At 36.8% G+C, this 15,489-nt stretch overlaps 1 protein-coding gene across 1 annotated transcript; it reads right to left on the bottom strand.

Annotated features, from left to right (window-relative positions):
• Nucleotides 1-896: 896 nt before the first annotated feature.
• On the bottom strand, nucleotides 897-13,803 carry ARPP19 (cAMP regulated phosphoprotein 19). Its single transcript, XM_044665159.1, has 3 exons — nucleotides 13,599-13,803; nucleotides 6,790-6,912; nucleotides 897-1,912 (listed from the first exon to the last, which is right to left on the bottom strand). The coding sequence occupies exons 1-3, from the start codon at nucleotides 13,641-13,643 to the stop codon at nucleotides 1,739-1,741; spliced, it is 342 nt and encodes a 113-aa protein (XP_044521094.1). The 5' UTR covers nucleotides 13,644-13,803; the 3' UTR covers nucleotides 897-1,738.
• Nucleotides 13,804-15,489: the final 1,686 nt, after the last annotated feature.

The following is a 15,489-nucleotide window of genomic DNA, read 5'->3' as shown; positions in this document are numbered from 1 at the left end:
TTCTTTTTCATGAATAAGTTAAGAAAACAGTGCTACAGAGGAAAAAATTTTTAATGCATCACTTCAAATCTTAAAATAAAGGATGGTATTTATACAAGCAAAATATCTAAGGCTTAATTATTTGCCTGGGATGTTTCATCCCTAGTTAAATGAGATGTTCTAATTGTAGTAGCAAGGGTCAATTCACTTAGTTTCTTGGTTCTAACTTAATACTGAAAATGTTTACTGATGTATTACAGGTTGACTTATGTCTTTGGGATGTCAGTCTTCAAGTATTTATTTGTTCAAAATTCCCTTTATTTGTACATTAGAGTTGTCAAATATTAGTTATGTAAGATCAAGATTTAATAGTTACTAAGTATTAAAATATCATCTTAGTGTATTAAATACAGAATTCAGCATGTAAATAAGCATGCTTCTACTTCCAAATGCACAAAATGGCCTCGAATCCTGTTCTTAAAATGCCAAATTAACAGGAAGAAATGGGATTAAAGAAGCCCTGAAGGTTTTTTTATTCTAGGGCTCTGGAGAAAGTTGAATGTGAAAGTAAAAATATTCTCCATTAAAAAAAAAATCTTACAAATTATATGACTTGTAATTTCATAAAAGTCATAATGAAATGTTCTGCATAGGACAAAAGATATGCCTAAACAACATATCATATATGCACAAGGCCACTGAATGTCATGGGCATTAGTAACAGATGAAAACGCATAAGTCTATGGCTAACTGAGTTAAAATATCCAGTTTGGTATTCTCTAAGTCCAAGATGGTAAACTATTCTTTCCTATACAAAAGTTCTCACTGTAGAGTTTGGGGTGTGAACTCTTGTGCTTCTGGTTGGCACATCATCTGCTGTTTAAAAGTGTGAAATTAATACAGACATTTGCGAGAGGTTGTGCAAAACTATTATATTTACAAAAATGGCACAAAAGTGAATTCAACAGTCTATGCACATGCACACTTCATTCACATCTTCAAAAGAAAAGATATTCTAACACTATAGAACTGAAGGGGAAAAAAAAAACCAGTTTCAATGGGAAGCTGTTAATAAGCACTAAATTCACAAAAGGTTACATCAGTATGGGCAAATATTGCCCAAGTAAAATTCTATTGTTAAAGCTGAAACAGGTTTAAGGCCATTCAAGTCTAAGAGCAGAGATAGAAATCTTTTAGAATCCCACCTAGTGTTATGTGTATATATATGTATATTGTGTGTGTGTGTGCATGTGTGCGTGTGTGAGTGTATGTATTGTATGTGTTTTTCATTTTAAATACATGATCTAACAACTTGTGGTCTTAAAACTCTGTTTTACAAAACCAAACAGAAAGATACAGAAAAAAGCAACACAATAGATTATATTAAATAACACAAACATATAAAGCTGTAATTAAGATGAATAAAGAAAGCCAAAACAGTGAAACTTTAAAACTTGCTCGTTACTTGCTGGAACCAGTCCTACACTAAGGAACAGGCAATATATACATTTATTTTCAAGTAGATTACTTTACATTGCTCTAACATGTGTCCTTTTCATCAGTGCATTGTTCAACTAGTCCAAAGTACTACAGTTTATTCTTAAAAGTTTACTCCCTTAACAATAGCAGCACACACTACCGCTACCTGCAAAGCTGTCAGTCTCAATGACTTAGTGTATGGAAGGAAAAAAAGCTGAGAAGTAACATGTTTGAGAGAAATAACAGGAATGAGGAGATTCATGCAGTTCAGCTCTTTTAATCAGCCAGCCAGCTTGCTAGCAACAAGGGATGGTTTCCGCTGTGGAAGATCCTGCGGAGTAGGAATGTGGTCACCAGTGACCTCTGTTTTATCAGGGGCTGCTGCAGTAGGAAGCTGCTTGTTCTTCATCTTTGCTTTAGCCATGTTGTAATCCCCAGAGTCAAAATACTTTTGCTATAACAGAATAAGAAAAAACAAACTTCAGTATAACAAGCATTTATGCAGATGACAAAATCAGGTCAGTTTTGCCTCTGTAAATCTTGAACTGTAGGGAAAACTGAAAGTTGAATTTTTCTCACTAGGCTCGCGCTTTCCTTCTGAGGCTATCCAGAAGCCAACCATGGGTATAAATAACACATCCAACTGCCAGGTGATGATCGAGCTGCTTGGACTTAAAATCATACTATAGAGTTTCAAGAAATTATTTGCCTGGCTAGAAGCACTGTCCTCTTATCATCTCTTGGTTAGACTGTAATATCTAGCCAGGAGCTACCTAATAGGAAACACATTAGCATATGGGGGGAAATGGAGGAGGGAGAGACAATACAGGAAAGTATAAGATGGCTGGAGCATGTAATCTTTTTCCTGGGAGCTCTGCTACCAAAGCTGCAAACTATAGAATGAATAGTTTATCAAACTTTTCCAGTGTCTGTAAAATCATCACGATGATGGTCCTATTGCATATGTGTTCATCGAAAAACCTGCACTCTCACCTCAACTCTGCCTCAGAAAATCCCTCATTTTCTTTAGATGCAGCTGGTACCATCTTCTATAGAAAGTCTTTCCTAATAATCCCAACTAACAGTACCCTCTCCTTTCCTACCATGAATTTATCAGTTAAATACATGTACATATCATCCCCCTCAACAGAATTCAAATGGAGATTTTTTTTTGTTCTTTTATATCAAGCAGCTAGCACACTGCCTGTCTGATAGTATGAAATTAATAAATTTTTTGTTGACTAATATAAAACTTGCAGCAATTGAAAATAAACAGCTTGAGATAATGTAATGTCTATTTTATAAGTATTCGGAAGATCCTTGAGACAATCTGCTGTCTTCTAGTCTGTGATATCACCAAACCAGGATGTTTAACCCAAAATATACAAAGCTTGTTTCGGCTTGTCAGACTCTCAAAGTTCTTGAGACTACAATGGGCTAAAAACTCCCTGCAAACAACTTGTAAATAATTAAAGAAAAGTGAATATGTGACTTGTTTCTTTGACAAGATATCATTCACATTTATTGCAATTATGCTTTAGTTCATCAAAATTACAGAAAATTATTTCTGGATTGCACGAAATAAAATCAGATTTGGGTTTTCTTTTTGGGGGAGGGAAGTGACAGGTGAACTGTTTCCCCCTGCTATAGCTTTATCATTTTATTTAATTGTTTACAAACACAGAGGGAATAATAGGCCCTGCCTGATATCTGAGACTCTTCCTTCTTGAATCAGGTAGAATAAAGCTAGAAAAAGCAAACTACAACTAGAAATAGGTTTCCCCACCCCCCCCATTTCTGCCCTAGCAAACCATCAAACAAAAAACATTCAATGTTAACAGCAATAATTAAATGGCTGCCAGCTCAACATTGATGATTTTTATATATAGGGGTAGGAGCTGAACTTGTGATTTCATGGGTGTAGGGAACTCTTGGTGAGCAATCTCTTCAGCCTATTTAGGCTGGCCTCATCTCTGCAACTTAAAGAGTCTTTAAGAATTTTCCAAAGCGCAAAGAGGATTAAATGACTTACCCAGGGTCACAGAGCCAGCATTTGAGAGGTCAACTTGAAAGATTAAAATTAAATTTATAGAAAAGTAGTAAACTCTCCAGAGCCCTAAGATCTTTTCAGGGACTAACAATAAGACCAGTTAGTTTAAAAGCATAAAAATTTTAAAATAGGGACAATTTCAAGAAGGAAAAAATAAGTTTGAATATTTCAAGATGAACATAAACAAGAAAGTAAAACTCATGATACAAAGGAAAATGTGCTGGCTCTGGTGTCAGAAGGCCTGGGTTCTATAATAACTCTGGGTGCCTGGGTGGCAAAGGTCACTTAAATTCAAGGCCAAAGTAAAACAAGGACATTGGACTAGATACAATCAGAGGCTTTTGCAAGATCTAGATTTATGACAGAAGACATTTTGCCAGATTCAGTTATATGAAAGGCTTAATCTTAAACATACACAAAGTATGTTAATTAAATGAATCAATAAATGTTCTAATTATTATTCAATGGTAGCAGTAGTAATGGGGGTTTAATTTTTGTTAAAACCAAAAGTGAGGTAATCTCTTTTAGTATAAGAAATCTTATAATTGGTTCATCTTATATAACTATTAAAAAACAATCATGTCATACACATGCAGTAATACACATGCTACCATCAACATAAATGCATGTATAAGAGCAGGAGCTCATTTCTCAAACTTAAGAGAGTAAGGACTGATATCCATTCCAGTTGACAGTCATCTATTAAGCATAGACCCCATGTCAGGCACTATGCTAAGTGGTAGTGATACAAAGAAAGACAAAACCAATCTTAGGCCTTACATTCTAATGGTGAAAACAACATTCAAATCTCTATGTAGATAGGAGATACTTAAGTCCTAAAGGGAGTCAGGTGAAGAGAAAAACATTCCAGTCATTGGTCATAGGCAGCGAGAAGGCAGAGAGATGGGCTGTGAAGCGTTGTGGGTCAAGAATAATAAGTTGACTGGTGCGACTGGGTGGCAGAGTACATGGAAGGGACTATGTGAGAGCAGGTCAGACTTACCTCTGCCATAAACTCACTTTGGCAGCTGTGTGGTGTAAGGATTAGAATGGGAAAAGACTTGACAGGGAAAACTAACAAGGCTTTTACAAAAGTCAAAGCACACAGTGGTCCCAGCCTTCACTGGAGTGGTAGCTGTGTGAATGGATAGAAGGAGAAATACAAAGGGAATGTAGTGAGGTAGAAATGACAAGACTGCATAGTTAGGATGAATTATGAGGAGTCATGGACGACAACACTGTGAGGGTGGGAACCTCCACTGTAATAAGGAAGTATGGAAGATGAGAGGGCTTAGGTTAGGTAGGAAAAATAAATTCTTTTTTGGATATTTGGAGTGTGAGGTGCCAGTTAAGACATCCAATTCAAAATGTCTTAAATGTTATTGGTGATAAAAGAGTGGAACCTAGGACAGTCAAAGGTTCATTGTCTAAAACACTTACTGTAAGATGTAGAAAGTAATTTTAGATAATTTTTTGATCAGCTTTACCATTAAGAGAAAATGGTAAACTGTTTAAAATGAAAAGAAATTTAAAGTACCTCTTCAAATTGAAATAAATCCCCAGAGTATAAACTAAATATTTTCATGTTAAGATCACCAGTTTGTTTCTTCAACAGATCACACTAAACCCCTGACCTTCACATGATCTTACAGAAGGTTAGGAGATGACAATTATAATTACTATTGGTGGCTAATAAGGTTGGATCAGAATGCAAGGTCAATTGAAAGTCAGGAGTTACATTCCCCTTAACTGAGGACAAATGTGTAGGATAGAAAAAGTAGGCAGGACACTTGTTAAAAACGGTTTCCCTATATGTAAATTATATTGCCAATTAAGTCTATACAAAGAATGTTTGTGTAGCAGATTCAATATTACTCATTTTCAATAAACCATTTCCCACTATTTTGTTGTTCAGTTTTTTTTTTTTTGTTTTGGACACCATGGATCATTGCACACCAGTATTGTCCAAGGGGTTTTCTTGGCAAAGATACAAGAGTGGTTTGACATTTCCTTCTCTACTATATTAAGACAGAATCAAATGGCTAGAGTGTCTGATTCTGGATTTGAATTTGGGTGTTCCTGACTCCAAGCCCAGCATTCTCTCCTATGAGTCACCTAGCTGCATTTTTGGCTTATAAGTTGAATACTTCAGTTTGATATTATTTTCAAAAAATGTACGGTCTCACATGACATCCTACTTTTCCTAACTTTATCCAATTATTAGTCAGATTAGGAGATTCTAAAACAAGAATTCCTAACCAAGGACCTGTTAGTTTTTTAAAATACACTGATAACTGCATTTTAATCACACTTCTTTTGCAAACCTATTTTATTCATTTTAAACCTATCACTTTTCCTTGTCTGTACATATTCATAATAGGTTTTGTTTTTCTTGCCTTCTCAATGGGAACAGAGGTGAAAAGAAAATTTGGAACTTAAAATTGAATTTTTAAAAATATGCATTCTTTGAAGAGGTCCACAGGCTTCAGCTGTGGGATTCCCCTTTAGTTTGTCAAGGGATCCATGAAACAAAAAAGAATTAAGAACCCCTTTGCTAAAGGAAAATAGCTTAGAGGTAACCAAGTGTTTCAAAAACTGTAATTGAGGTTTATTTTTTGATAAGACACTACAGAAACTGTAACAAATCTGTTAAAACTCACAATAATTATCCCTTGTTTAGTAATAATGCCTTTTGCTATCAAAAAATGTTTTCCCCTTTTATTCCCAAGGCTACATGTTAAAAAAAGAGCTTACAGAACCACATACATTAAAAAAAAAAAATGTGGATAAAAACGGAGCTCTTGACATTGTGAGAAACCAGATTTATAAGAATCCTACGTAAATTTCAGTCACAAACCCTCAATCTGCTCTTAATGTAACCAAAACTCACTTTGAACCATTTAAATCTTACCAAGAAAAGACTAAGCAGGAAAAATAGTCAACCTATTTTAATTTATTTCTCTTCTACCTAACAATAAACCAAGCATCAAAACAGCAAATACGTCCTAAAGTAGGTTATCTAATTACAAGTTCTGAATTATTTTTAACTATGTTTAGAGAAAATATACTTTGATGCACTTAAAATAAAATATATTTAAAGTTGGCAAATACATTCAAATAAACAATTTCCTACGTACTCTGTCCGAGGAGAAATCACTTTACGAAAGAGAAAAAATCTTATATTTTTAGATAATCATGCCAAGCAACTTGTTTAAAATCACATATATGCTACAAGTGACAAATTCACATAGCACAAAGAAGTCATACTTAAAAGAACTTACTCCTTTTTGCAGTCGCTTCCTCAAGAAATCTGAACCCCCAGGCTTTTGTCCCAGATGAGGATACCTTGCTTTTAATTTTGCTTCTTCTGCTTTCTCTGGACTAGTTACTTTATCTTCCATTTCCTGAAATTATTTAAAATCAATTAGTGTTTTTTTTTTAAATTTCACCTATGGTTTTTATTTTAAAACCAAAATACTCCTTTTTTCAAATGTAATACAGTTTCTGAATTTAGCAATCCAATGCCAAAGAACTCTCAGTATCTAGCTAACATCTTATTGAAAACCAAGCACAGGAGGAGCTCTAAAGACAGAACCTCTAGTTACTGTATTTTTAAAAAAATGATCCAAGTGATGGCTCTATTATAGCTGTGATGCATGTGTACCACCCTACACACTGGATAAAAATATCAAGATAGCTCAGCTCTGAAGTCTTTACTGCTATTATTTTCCAGTCACGTAGAATACATTTATAGTTACCTACCTTTTATGGAACTCTTCAGCTCACATTTACCTATAATTAGATGTTCACTGGAATACATTTTGATGATTTTAGTTTCCCAACTACAGTGAGACCTTCCAAAGTTGATGTTTACTCAAAATCAAGTCTAATTCGAAACACTGCTATTCCCCAGAGTTTTATTCAGTCATTTATCTTTTGAGATCCCTTGAGTTTGGAATTTATGAGGTTATACTGTGCATATTTTGCAGATAAATTAATATATGTATAATAAATGCCTCATTTATCAACTTAGGAATCTAAAAGGCAGCTTCATGGCCTATTATTTTCTTAAAATAAATGTTACATATTTACACATATATAGCCTTACAATTATACAAGTCAAAGGGATTTCTGTCACCATATTAAGCCACACAGGCTATTTTGAACTTACAATTGATGAATCTATACATAAGTATAATAATGATCGTCAGTACCCCAAACTGAAAACATAATTACAACATAATTGTAAGCAGACAGAACATGCACTAACTACACAACAGAGACAAAAAGAGACGTAATGAACATTACCAAACCTATACAATTTTCATGTTACCTTTGGAGCTACTGAGCAAGAGTGAACAAAGCACTAAGAAATTAATCAACAAACAGCTGCCTAGTGATGATGGTACCACACCTGGGCCAAAGGAGCTAAAGGCAATTATGTATGATCAAATAGTAAGCAATTTATTTATCAGACAATTTTCTGCCTAAGGCTATGTTATAAATCCACTACATTTTGGGTATCTAGTGAACACCTCTCCAAATCGGTTTCCTACTACTCTTCAGTAAGTCAATAATAAACATTTATTAAGAGCCTAGTATGTGCCAGCCACTGTGCTAGGTGCCTGGCCTGCTCTTTTTATTAGTATGTCACCAAAGTAAATACAGGGAAAGGAAATTAGTTTCAATAACAACACAGTAGATCAACATCCAACATATTATCAGATTCTTGCTAAAAATAATATGTAATCACTTCCCCCCTTTCTCATTTTGATCAACATTTCTGAGAGGAGCTAGCAAACAACTTATGCTACACAGGGAATGAACTAGTTTTATAGACAGAAAACAAATGATTTACTTTCATGGGATCATAGGATTTAAAGGTGCAAGAGGAAGAAGTTCATTTAATCACAGTGCTACCCTAAGATGAGGAAAGAGACTCAGAACTAGCCAAATCACTTGCCCAGTGATACATAAAGCTAGGATTCTAACCCAGGTTTTTTGACTCCAAATCTGGACTATAACTAATATATTGAATGATATGTACATAGACTTGTGCGTCATTAGGATTATGCTGGTACTACATACATTTTTTTTTATTAAACTTAACTACAGAGACAGAGGCAATGGCCATAGACAAAGCTTCCCTAAAATCCTTGTATTTGGGAGACTATTTAGGGGAAAAAAGAAAGGAAAAATTGAATTTTGTTTTTGGATCTCAGAATTTTTTTATGATAGATAATGAGAAAAGTTACTTGAATCTCTTCATAATTCAGCTTACTGGAATGAAAGATGAAGAAATATTTCTGCCGACTGACAATCCAGAAGGGGATGATCAGAAATGGGTATGAGGCGCATGTAGTACTTTGACTTATTTTAGTTAATTAAGGTCTATGAAATTGTACTTTTACAAATTAAATGGAAAGATATCCTCTCAGTCATTCTCAAAATTGTTTTGGCAGAATTTAAATTTGGAACATGCAAGTGAGAATATGATAATCCAACAAAATAATCTGTGAACAACTAAAAAAGGGCTTTCAATGACAACTGCCCTAAACTATGCTAGTTATTCTTTTTCAACCTTTCAGGCCATCAGTTTTTATCTGGGGTAATGGCAGCAGTTGGAAAGCATCCATGAATAACAGTAAATAATGATGACTCGCATTTGTAGGGCATTCTAAGAACTTGCTCACACAACAAGCAAAACTCTTTAAAAAGTTTATTTCTAAGTTTTATTTTCTAAGCATTTGGTATGGCTTGATAACTTTTTTTTTTTAAGTTTCAGATATTCACTAAAGTAGGAAAGTTCAACAGAAAGAAAAATGAATTTGGAATTAGAAGACTTTATGTGTCCTTGAGCAAGTCAATTAACTTGGCTGGGCATCATTTTCCTCATCTGTAAAACTGAGAGAGCTGGACAAGATGGTCACTAAGCTCCAGCTCTATATCTATGATTCACTAAACCTAATGACCCATTTATATAAATGGATCGATCCTTCAAAGGGAAAATCTCCAGACTACTAAGCAATCACTAGGAGCTGAGGAAAACCAAGACATTTTCAAGTAGCACTGAATTTTCTATGTTGGTTAGGAAAAAAAAGACTAAAAGCTCTCAAACTCTTTGGTTTCAGAATTCCTTTACTCTCTTAAAAATCGAGAACCTCTCCCCCAAGAGTAGATTGGAACACATAAATATAATTTTTTAACAAAATAGATAATACAAATTTGTTGAAGTGAACTGACATATAGATCATAGGATTATATATCAAGAGCTGGAAGGGACCTCAGATGTCAAGTCAAAAGTGATTTGCCCAAGATTACACAGTTGGAAAACCAAAAAATATGATCCCAGAGGTATTCTGACTTCGGAACATTCAGTGATCATTCTCAAAGCATTTAGAGCTAGAAGAAAACAGAAATCAAATATTCCAGCCATCTAATTGCATAGATGAGGAAATTGAGACACAAAGAGATAAAACTGAGTTGTCAATAGTCACAGAGATAGTAAATAGGATGGCCAGAATTCCAATCTGGGAACTCTGATCCAAGAGCATTGATTGGTCTTTCCATGGTATTGCTAATTTATCATGGACCACTCACTCTGTGTAATAGGTTATAGACCCTTTCTAGAAAAATGATTTCCCACTGAATATGGAATCAGAAAAACTGGATTCAAATTCTGATTCTGATTCTTAATATCTACATAGCTAGTAAAAGCAAGTCACTTAAATTCTTTGACCTCTGTTTCCCTCATCAGTAAAATGAAGGTATTAAAATTAGAGATCTTTAAACTAAAACAAGGGCATGGTCCAGTGCACTGTGAGTTCTTTTAAGGACCACTTGGTTAAGAATGGTTTTTAGATACATAAAACTTGCCAGATGATCTTTCCCCTTACACAACATTAGCACTAAATGCTACCTACTATCACTGATTGATTGTAAAGAGAATAGAAAGCCATCCTACCCATTCTATCTTGGGCTATCAGCAGACTAGACTGTACATTTTCTTTTTTAACAACAACAACAACAACAACAACAACAACATCAAACAACAAAACCTGTACCTTCTATCTTAGAATCAATACCAAATATTGGCTCCAAGGCAGAAGAGCAGTAAGGGCCATGCAACTGGGGTTAAGTGACTTGCTTAGGGTCACACAAATAGGAAGTCTTCAAGGTCAGATTTGATTCCATGATCTCCCATCTCCAGATTTGGCTCTCTATCCACCACTAAGGAATCCCTGTACAAATTTCACAATAACAAACTCCAACCTAAAATGAATCTACAGTACAAACCTATTTTCTTAGCCTGTGTAAGAAGAGCTCATCAGCCAGACTTTGGAATGTAGCCAATTTGTGAACATTAAAATGTGCTTGCTGGGTGGGACACATGAAGAGACAGGAGGCTATTCAAATAGTAGATATAACTGCTAGTCACATAAAGCTAATTAGAGAATTAAAAAAAAAAACTTGCATAAAAAAACCCAGTCTCTCAAGGATGTCATGTTCTTTTTTAGTCACCATTATCCCTAATGATAAGCAATAACAATTATATCATTTGAAGGATTAAAACTATTTCAATTTCTTCCCCAAATTCAACAAAACAGAAGGGCAGTCCTTCTAAATTCTAATGAATGCTTAACCAAAAATTTAAAGCATGACTTGGTTCATGCTTTAAATTTTTAAAAATAATATCAGTATTTACTGTTTTGTCAACTTTTCATTTCTTTCAGACTTCTTACACTCAAGTTATGTTTAAATGCAACTATAAATACCTTCATCCGAACTACATACTTTCTGCCCCTGAAAAGTGTCACTTTTCTTGGCAAGTCCAATAGCAAAGCACAGAGTAAGATGTCATTACATTACATGACAAAGCACATTAAGATGTCATTTGTGTGTACATGTGTGCAAGTGCACACAGGCAGACTGCCTAATTGGCAACCTCCAGAAAATGTCCCATACCTTAAGGTACAGTTCTTACGGAGATCAGAAGATTTAGACTTGCAAGGATACCTTAGAGAAAGTCCAAGCATACAGTCTACAGATAAGGAAACAGGCCCACAACCCAGTGGAAAAAAATTCTTTATCTGAATTTATGGCAAGAAATTCGATCTTTTAGGAATGTATAGACAATTGAAGAGAAATATTTTTTAGAGATTAAACAAAAATAAAAGAGAATTTCAGCTTAGTATTTAGGTAATGGCTGGTAGATCAATCAAGTTACATTTACTAAGTTAGCATTTATTAAGCAAATCTTTTAGGGCATCCAGCCAATCCAGCCAATCTGGCCATGGTACCAATAGAAAGTGATGCTGCAAATTTTTTCCAGTAGTAAAGACAATGAGCTACTAGTGCTTAAGATCTGCCAAAAGTCCTGTGCTCATAAAAAGTAATTTATTTAAATATGAATATATCTATAAGTTTAACTGTACACAATTTTATGCAAAAAAGTCTTGAAAGCCTACTTATTTCTGTTGAATCCAATATCAATCACGAAAAAAGGCCATTTGTTCCTTCTGGTTCCCAGGCCAGTGACACAATTTTGCTTTTATTAATATTATTTATCAAGAAAGTATCTTTGCAGTTATATAAATATTTAACTTTCACTTGTGTAAAGTGCAAAAATGGAAATAGCCTATTCAGGGAAATTCCACAATACAGTTTAACTAGTAATTTCATCCCCACTGATTTCCTTCTCATATTCTTGTAGCATTAAATAAACAACCAGACCTGGTCTAGAAAGGTTCAAATGGTTAAGCAGGCAAAAAGTGTGAATTCCGGAGTTATTCTATTCAGTAAACATTTAAATTAACCAACATCCTTATATGATTATTAAAAAAGACAAAATAAACTAGGATATGTTAAAGCAATAAAATGATTAATAATGCTGAACAGTAGTGGACTTATTTTCCTGTACTCTAAGCCAGAAATTTTAAAAACTATTCTTACTTCCAAGACAATTCAGCAAAGAAGATGTATAAGCAACTTAGCTCCCGGAGACAGAGCAAGCGGGAAATGTTGATTTATGGACAATAAAGAACAAAGTGAGAGGGATAGAAGTTATATATGTTAAACATCTCATGTGAAAGATCTACTGAAAAACTGCCAGAATTATGGTTGAAATTAAAGGACTCAATTCAAAAGTGACAGAAATCTATTTTAAATGACCTCTGAAGATCTCCCTGCAGCCTTTTGTGCACAGAAGAAGAGAAAAAGTAAAACGATAATTTGTATTCCTCAAGTTCTCAAGCTTTACGAAGTGTGCCCACCATCCAATATAATCAACTGCATGCACCAAGCTTGGTAGCTAAGAGCATCTTGCAAGAAAAAAACCTAAACCTAACCTGTAGTCGGTTAAACTGAAGAGGAAATCAAGCCTCAGGTGTCAACAGGGCGTTTAAACTGGCAAGGAAATGAAAGTAGAAACTTTGAAAGAAGGATCTCTTCTGTCACATCGGTTCAAATCAACTGAACCCTAGCAGGAAACATTTGGGAATAGCCGGGCAGCGAAGGTTCGAAATCCCCTAGCAGGCAGGAAAGGCCACCGGGTCACACCCACACCTCTGAGGCCTCCCTCCCTAGCTTTTTTCAAAGTAGGCCACAAGCATTTCCAAAATAATCCAACAATTAAATAATCCAACAAAAGACTCAGATGGATCCAATGGGGCCTCCAGTAAATGTGCAATGCACAGGCCTGCGATCAGAAAACTGGCAGCGAGCTGCGAGGAGAGGGGTTGCCCGCCATGGAGGAGGAGCCTCCGCGAGCGGGAAGCGCCTCCAGCGGTCGGGGCGGAAGCACAGGCAGGATCCGGGACAGACTCCAACAGGCCTGGGAGAGGGGGTGGGGAAGGGGGAGTGGTCGGATCTGGCTTCTAACCAGCAGGAATGGAAACCGCTCCGGACTCTCCCCTTCTGCCCCCTCCCCCCATCGGCACCCTCCAGCCCATCCCAATCCCAGAAAAAGACCTCTCTGGCCAATATCGGGGCATTCCCCGAACAGCAGATCGAAAGGCCGGGAAGACGAGCTCCGTGCCTTCCTCCGGTCCAGGTGCCAGCCTGACAACCTCCAACACAGATGGATCCTTACCTTTTGCTCCTCAGCCGAGGCCGCCTCGGGGATCTCCGCGGACATTGCGCCCCTTCAGTCAACTGGGAGGACACTGGGAGAAAGGAGACGCAAAAGAGCAGGGAAGAGGAAGCCCTTACAGCAGCCAACAACGTTCCCCAGCAGCCACCGCCCGAGCCGCGCTCAGTCCCCTCCGCCTCCTGCTCCCGCCCTCCAGCCCGCTCTCTCTGAGCACCCACCGCCGTCGCGGTAGTCTCCTCCCTCCGAAAATGGCCGCCGCCTTATGACGGCATAGCGTCTCGCCGTGTACGGCTAGTCGCAGGGGCCTTATTTCCTGACTCCTCGGCTCCACCCCTCTCCTTTGACCGTTTGCCCTATAAGTTTCCCTCGCTCCTTCCTAGATCCCACCTTAAAAACGGTTCTTTTCTTTGGCATTTCTAAGTCGCCCCGACTGTAAACGTCATCTCCGAGTTCGGTTAGTTTCGATGCTTTGTGGGAATTGTAGTTTTAGGTGTATCCTTTCCCCGCTTTTGGTTCATTCTCTTTCAGAATCTCGGAATGCCAAAGTCGCAAAGGTTCTTCCTTAGAGATTTAGTCCAACCTCGTCTTATGACCGAGAAAACCGTGGTCCAGGGGAAGGGAAGGGTCCTATCCACGGTCACCTAGGTGGCAAATAGCAGAACCTGTGCGGAAACCCAAATCCGCGAGTGTAAGGACAAAAACACTTCAGTCTAGTTCGTAGTGTCTGAATCATTGTTCAGTCGTTTCCCGGCCGCATTTGGGGGTTTTCTCATAACGAAGATACTGGAGTGGTTTGCCATTTCGTTTTCTAGCTTATTTTGCTGTTGAGAAAAAAACTGAGGCAAATGGGGTTCAGTGATTTATCTAGGGTCACACAGTTATTAAGTGTCTGAGGTTGTATTTGAACTCGATCTTGTCCAGCGCTCCATCTACTGTGTTTGCTGCCTGAAAAATAGCGTCATAGAACTAAAGATGAAAGGAAGATTGATCATCTGGTCCCACTCATTCATTTTATAGATAAGAAAACTGAGGCTCCAAAGAAGTCAAACACTTTGTCTAAGGTCACAGGGCTAATATGTGGCTGAGCCTGGATTCAGTCCTAAATCTTTTCGCTCCAAAACCAGAGGTCTTTCCATTTTGCAATGAGGCAAGAGCACTCAGAAAGACAAACCTATGGAGATATTTATTTGGTCTTTGGGCAAAGCACATTCCCCTTTGTGGGTCTCCTGTGCTTTTGATCTGAGGTAGGGCTCTGGGCCGCAGATTTCTTAAATCTAGGGAAATCTTAGTAGGGAAATTACACATATACAGATCGGTAATTCAGCTATAATTTATAATCTTAGACAATTGCAGATTGCATTGAGAAGTTGTGTCTTCTCTATAGGAAATAGGTGACACAAAACTAGAATCTGTGTCAAAAGGCAGGATTTGAACATAGGTTGCTCAAGAAAATATATCTATTGCCGCCACTTTCTTGTTTCCTATTCACTTGCAATCTGATTCCAGATCAGAGCACTGAAACTGCTCTCTACAAAGTCATCAATGATACTTTTATTGATAAATCCAATAGTCTTTTTCAATAGCTTTTATCAAAAAACGTTACAAATTACTAATAATTAGAGAAATGCAAATAAAAGCTACTCTGAGGTCCTACTTCACACTCATTAGATTGCCGAAGGAGACAGAAAAAGAAAATTACAAATGTTGAAGGGCTGCAGGAAAACAGGCACATTAAGGACACAGTGTAGTTGTAAATTGGTCCAGCCATTCTGATTAGCAGTTTAGGATTATACTCCAAAAGTCACCAATTTGTGCGAATCTTTTGACCCAGCAAATACCATTGCAAAGTTTATGCCCCAAAGAAATCAAAGGGGAAAAGGATTTTAATAGG

The sequence above is a fragment of the Gracilinanus agilis genome, chromosome 2 (assembly GCF_016433145.1).
Source record: "Gracilinanus agilis isolate LMUSP501 chromosome 2, AgileGrace, whole genome shotgun sequence".
In the NCBI taxonomy this organism is placed as follows: Eukaryota; Metazoa; Chordata; class Mammalia; order Didelphimorphia; family Didelphidae; genus Gracilinanus; species Gracilinanus agilis.
The sequence above is the reverse complement of the archived record's forward strand: the minus strand, read 5'-3'. Positions and strand labels throughout refer to the sequence as shown.